This window comes from Eurypyga helias, unplaced genomic scaffold (genome assembly GCF_000690775.1).
Source record: "Eurypyga helias isolate BGI_N326 unplaced genomic scaffold, ASM69077v1 scaffold5793, whole genome shotgun sequence".
NCBI lineage: Eukaryota > Metazoa > Chordata > Aves > Eurypygiformes > Eurypygidae > Eurypyga > Eurypyga helias.
This window is the reverse complement of record NW_010240422.1, coordinates 8,178-14,342: the sequence shown is the minus strand read 5'-3', so window position 1 is coordinate 14,342 and position 6,165 is coordinate 8,178. Positions and strand designations below refer to the sequence as shown.

Below are 6,165 nucleotides of genomic sequence, written 5' to 3'. Positions count from 1 at the left end.
AGGATCACTCACCTGGGCACTGTGTCAGCCTCTAGCTCCCTTGGCTGCCCTGGGGCTCAGCAGGAGTGCTGGATGGGGCCGATCAGCCATGGGTAAGGCTGCATGATCCAGCTGCCTCTGGAGGCGGGCACTGTGAAAAATGCTGGAAGAAATACAACAGTGACACGCCGTGCTGGCTTCTCGCCTGCAGCCCAAGTCGGCAGCACCCCAGAGCACACCACAGCTCTGCGCAGCACCCAGCCCTCGGACCAGCTGCAGTGGAGGTAGGCTCGGTGTGGGGAAGGGGGCATGGGTGTTTCTGCAGCCACTATTGGGATGGTTCCTGTTCCCCAGGGATGCTGAGTAGCCCTTTCCTGGCAGGGAAGCGCCTTGGCTAAGTGCTGTGTCAAAAGCCATGGCTGGCTTCCCAAGCAGCATCCCTCCACTTGCCGTGACACGGCGTTGCCTCCAGCCAGCTCCTGGGACAGTGGGTTGGCAGGTGGTGATTGGCATCCTGCTGCCAGGGATAGGCAGTTTCTCTGTCCCCTCTAGGCTACTCCTGTTTCCTTGGACGGTGAGGAGTTACCTCTGTCCAGGGCTCAGCAAGAAGCAGCCTGATGGGGTGCAGCTCGTGTTTGTGTGGTGATTCACTGAGTGCCCCAAGCACAACACCTGCAAGTGGGAGCCAGGCTGTTTGGATAAGGAGCTGAACCAGGGAGGATGGGAGCACAGGCAACAGACCAGGGGTCAAGAACAGGCAGAGGAGGGGAGTGAGAGGGACAACAATGTGTGTGTATCTTGCTGTCGCATCCTGGGGACAATCTGAGCATCGCAGTGGATGTCCTGGTCTCCCCAAACCTGCTTTGGTCTGGGTTGTGTCCTGGGGAGATGGAGGGCTCCCGTAGGAGATGCCTGAGCGTACGCCAGATAGGGGACTGCAATGTGCACGGGCACTGGCGGTACACGCAGGCTGTGCCCGGGACAAGCAGCACGCTGGCAAGTGGGCAGGAGGTGGCTCTGTGGAAAAGGCTGGGTGGGGTGGAAGTATGGAGGTTATTTTCTTCCTGATGTCTCTCTGGGTGCTGATTTCCAGCTATCCCAGGCAGCAGGATGACGCTGTGGAATGGCTCCTTCCCCTTCTACCCCAGCACCAATGCATGCTTCCCCTTTGACACCACCCAGGCTGTCATCATCTCCATCTTCCTCTCCATACTGGTCACGTTCATCATCATCCTGCCAGGGATCCGTGGCAGGGGGGTAAGTGGATGGGCTGGGGGGGCTAAGCCCTCTTGTGCCTGCTTGTGAATACCACATGCTTCTTTCTTCCAAGCCTTGAAAACAGACTTGGAGAGTAAACACGCCCACAGGTTCATGGCCAGGGCTCTGGTATCTCTAGCAAGCCATGGGGGTGAGCAACAGTGCGACCCAGCGTGTACCCCTGTACTCGAGACACCACGCTCCACCATCTCGAATTTATGAGGTGGCCGGAACTGAGCTTGGCTGGATTCCGCTGTGAGCAAGCCCGAGTGATTTCACAGGAGTGGAAAAACAAGGCGAGGCTCAAAGACCTCACTCCACCTTCCCTGGAACCCCAATAAAAGAAGGTGTGCACCATGCATGCCCCAGCACTGCTCATGGGGCAGTGGCCAACCGACCCCCGCTGTGAGCCCACTGCTCGCGTGCCATGTGCTTGGCTGTGCAGCAGGGCTGGCCAGGGGACACACTTTGAACCTCTGGCTAGTGCTTTTGCCTCCAGCTGTGGCCAGCTGCCAACACGTCCAAACACGTGAGGTTTGGGTAAGTGTGGAAATCACAGCTCAGAACTATTAAAGGGAGTGTCTCCCTCTTCCTTCCCAGAAAGGGGATGGCAGGGCTTTCCCAAATGGCCTGTTTTGACCTTGCTCTTCCTGGATCTCCCTGCTGCCTTCCCCACCTCACAGCAGGGATGGCACAGCCATGTGTACCCCCCATACCACCCACCTGCAGAGCCCATGGGGCTACTTCCCAGGGGCCTATTTTTTACCATCCAGCATTTCTAAATGGCGTGCTTGGAGCTGAGGTCACCGTGGCAAAATCTGGCTGAACTCTGTCCCCCTCTGCTCTTCTCACCCTTTGTAGCGACTCTTCTGGTTCCTGCGGGTGGTGATGGGCCTCTTCGTGGGAGCAGTGATCCTCAGTGAGTACTGGTGTCCTGGGAGGGAAGCTGAAGGATGCCCAAGACACAGGAGATGGAGGAGCAAGATGAGGGAGGATGAACAGAGTAGCCAAGCACCAAGTCCAGCCTGCAGGATGAATTTATGGGGAGGACTGACCCCTGTCTGTGCCTGGGACATGGCCCCAGCAAGTGATGGGAAGTGCAAGCACCCATCTGTCTCCTCTCCAAAGACTGATGGTTGTATGTGCAGGACCACCTCCAGGGCAGTCACCAAAAGCCCACCACCAACGGCCAGGGGACCCAAACAAATTGGCAGGTGCTTAGATAAGGACCAGTAGCTGGACAGTGCCCACACATCACCCCCATTGCCTCTAGGGCTAGGAACTGCACTGGTCTGGGGAGAAACCAACCCAAGTGGGGCTGTAAGGGTCACAGGTCAGGGTCGATGTTGGGGAAGGACATACAAGGCTTCTGCTTCTTGAGGCTCGCAACCCAGGCCTTGACTTTGGGATGGGGGGTAGATGATGCTCAGGCCAGGGTGACCATCGTGGCAGGTGCTTCCAGCACTAGATGTCTTTCTGCTAGGCCATGACTAACCTTTGAACTCTTCACAGCCATCCAGTTCACGGGGGACTGGGAGACTGGCTGGGTGACAGCAAACACCTCCTACAAGTCTTTCAGCCGTGCCCTGGTGAACGCGGACATTGGGCTGCACATTGGCTTGGCAGGGGTGAACGTCACACTGGTGGGTGAGTGCATACCATGACAGGGAGGGGATTGGGTGTCAGTTTTCCAGCTGTACACCTGGGTAGTGGGGCTGTGGGATCTCAAACTCCCACACTAGGAGGTCTTGGAGCTGCCTTGAAGGCTGAGAAAAGTACTTAGTCTTCTCCCTCCGGCAGGAAACCCAGTGAATCAGATCAACGAGACCATTGACTACAACGAGCACTTTGCCTGGAGCTTCGATGCAGACTACGACCGCAGCTACAGCGAAGGGCTGGAGAAGGGGCTGCCCAGCCCCCTCCTCTACGTGGCAGAGAAGTTCACCACACAGAGCGGGTGCCCCCCAGCCCCATCCTCTACGTGGCAGAGAAGTTCACCACACAGAGCCCCTGCGGTGTGCACAGGCAGTACCGCATCTCCGGTCACTACGCATCCCTCACACTGTGGTAAGTTAGAGCAAGAGGTCAGCCATAAGGCTGGGTTCACTCCCGGTGCTGAATCAGATGTGGGCACGGCTCATTGTTCAGCTTTCCAAAGAAAGGTCTCCCTTGTTGCCATTCTCCCTTTGAACAGGTGGGAACGGACTGGGGGTAGCCAGTTGTGAAGGACCACAAGAGTCAGAGACAGAACTAGTTTGGAGGGACCTCCAGAGGTTTCTACTCCAGTCCCCTGCCCAGAGCAGGGCTGATGTCAATGCCATATCAAGCTGCTTGGGCATCAGATGAATGTCCCTAGGTATGGAGATCCCTTCCCACCACTGCAGAACCTGTCCCACAGTTTCACCATTCATGCAGTTAGAGAGTCATTTGGGGTGGAAGGGACCTCCTTAGATCAGCCTGTCCAGTCCACCTGCTCAAGCAAGGCCAGCTAGAGCAGGTTTCCCGGGGCTGTATCCTGCAGGATGTGGAGAGGAGATCCTAAGAACAGGCTCCAAATATGACGCTTTTTACTCTTTGTGGTCCTTTCACAGGATGGCCTTTTGCACGTGGCTCATTTCCATCCTGTTGTTCTCCGTGCCCATCCTCCTCTACGGCGGCTACATGCTCCTGCTCACTGCTGCGCTGATGCTTTTCTCGCTGCTTTTCTTCTTCACTGCGAGGAACACTCTGAAGTGTCCCATCCAGTTTGGCCCAGCTTCCCTGAAAACAGACTATGGTGGATCCTTTTGGCTGACGTTAGCAACAGGTGAGAGCTCAGCTTGCCCCTGGGGCTTTTCTTCTCTGCCCCTGCAGCAATGATGCTCGGTGATGCCCCAACAGCACCTCATCCCTTCTGTCTCCAAGGCTGGTAATGGAAAATGATTATTTTTTAAAATTACATACAAGAATTTAGGATAGCATCATTGAGACTGAGAGAAAAAGAGCTGAGCAGCCAGGAGATCTGAATGCCCAGGGTATCTGCATGGAGGTGTGCCCCAAGTTGTGAAACACCAAATCAGGAAAGACCTCCGTGGTGTTTCTCTTAGCCTTGTCCAGACCAAGGCTAACCTCAAAGCCACATCAGCCTTGTTTAGTCTTGTGGTGGATGTCCCCATGGCTAGACATCCCTCCTGCCTTTCAGGACATGTCCCACAGCTGCCCTGGGAGTACAGGCAGCAATTATTTTCTTTTATCAAACCAGAATTTCCCATGTTGCAACTGTGCACCTCTGAGGAGAAGGCTGCCTCTCTTTCACTGGCAGAAGATGGCAATTAGATCCTGCTATAGACTCTTCTTTTTCAGGCTAAACAAGCCCAGTCCCTCCAGCCTTTCCCCATACCTGGTAGGCTCCAGTCCCAGCTCTCTTGGCCATCTGCCCCAGTTCATTGGCCTCTCTTTTGTACTGGGGAGTCCAAACAGATGTCAGAGTCCAGATGTGGAGAGGGAAATAACACCTTCCCTTGACTTCCTGGGTGACGCCACATGATGTCAAATCCAGTTCTGGATGGGGCTGGAACACAGCGGGAGGGAGGTGCTAACGTATCTCCCCATGCTGTGTGTTACAGGGCTGCTGTGCCTGCTGCTGGGGTTGAGTGTCATCATCCTGAACTCCATGCATCCGGAGAAGCTGAAGCTCGTCTTTAACCTGCACAAGGAAAAGGGAGAAGAAGAGGAGGGATGGGACAAGTCCTACCTGCCAGCCGAGCCCAGCTCTTCTGCATGGGATGTGCTGATGGTCCCCCTGGATGACCTTTGCGAGGTGACAGCCACCCAGCTGTAAGGCACTGGGGGGAGGCAGGGTGAACCCTGAGGACACCCCTCCTGAACTCACGCTGCGGTCCAACCCCACCAGGAGCCCAGGTTGGAAGAGACATGACAATAATCAGGTGATGAGAATATCCAAGTCTGGAAAAGAGTTTTGAAAAGACAGTGTGCCCTTTTTTTTTTTTTTCCTTTCTTTTCTTTGGATGTTGTTTTACTCACCAGCAGCTGGAAGAACTTTTGGGGTGAGGAGAATCAATACCCCATCCCTGGCTGTCCAGTTACAGGCACAGAGCTATTGCCCTTCCCCTTAGTCCACATCCCCAACAAATCCCAAGTCCTCCCTAAAATAAAGACCCTGTTGTCCCAACCCCCTGCTCTGCATGAGAAACAACGCATGAAGGGGTCTCTGCATCCCCCATCATGCCATTGCCGCTGCTCAGTTGGCCCCATGCAGTCTGCTGCAGAAATCCTGGCCATCCTGTGTTGGCTAGGAAGCGGGCAAGACACAAAGTGAATTTTGTTTGGTTTGTTTATTTGGGTTCATGCCCCTGGATGGCTGATGCATCAGGCCAAAGCTTTTCTTCTGCTGATGATGCTACTGGAGGGGATCATGCCTAAAAGCAGGAGATGAGATTGGAGGGTGCCAGGAATGGATAGAAAACCTTCCAGCCCCCTGTGCTTTCAGGGCGTTTGATCTGTCCCACACCAGCCCCAACAACTTGTGGTTGGTTGTCGCATCTTTCCACCATGTCTAGGGACCTGACTTGTCTGGACACAAGAAAGGATCCTCCTTTTCCTGAGGGAGTTTTGTTGGCTTAATCTTATGGCTTTTGTCCTGCCACTCAGGTAAAGTCCTTTTGAAGCTCTCCTACAGTGTGCTGGTCCCCACAACAAGGATCTTTTAGTGCCAGAGAGCCTCATCCTTCCTTGGGGACACCTCTGCCAGGGGAGCTTCCCCCTTGGGAAGGGTGCTGCTGCTGGGAGCTTGCAAGGAGTCACCTGCAGATACGCTCCACAGCCTCCTCTCCAGAAGCCAGCCCCAAAAATGCCTAGAGTGTTTCAAAGGCGCAGGTTTTTGATAAAGTTTTATTGAGAAGAATAATTCTCACACATAACAAATCACAT

General features: G+C 54.6%; 1 protein-coding gene across 1 annotated transcript; it reads left to right on the top strand.

Annotated features, from left to right (window-relative positions):
- The first annotated feature begins 1,089 nt into the window (after positions 1–1,089).
- LOC104507217 (dual oxidase maturation factor 1-like) lies at positions 1,090–5,056 on the top strand. Its single transcript, XM_010148429.1, has 7 exons — positions 1,090–1,236; positions 2,098–2,155; positions 2,749–2,883; positions 3,037–3,193; positions 3,244–3,303; positions 3,828–4,042; positions 4,842–5,056. Exons 1-7 carry the CDS (start codon positions 1,090–1,092, stop codon positions 5,054–5,056), a joined length of 987 nt encoding a protein of 328 aa, XP_010146731.1.
- Positions 5,057–6,165: the final 1,109 nt, after the last annotated feature.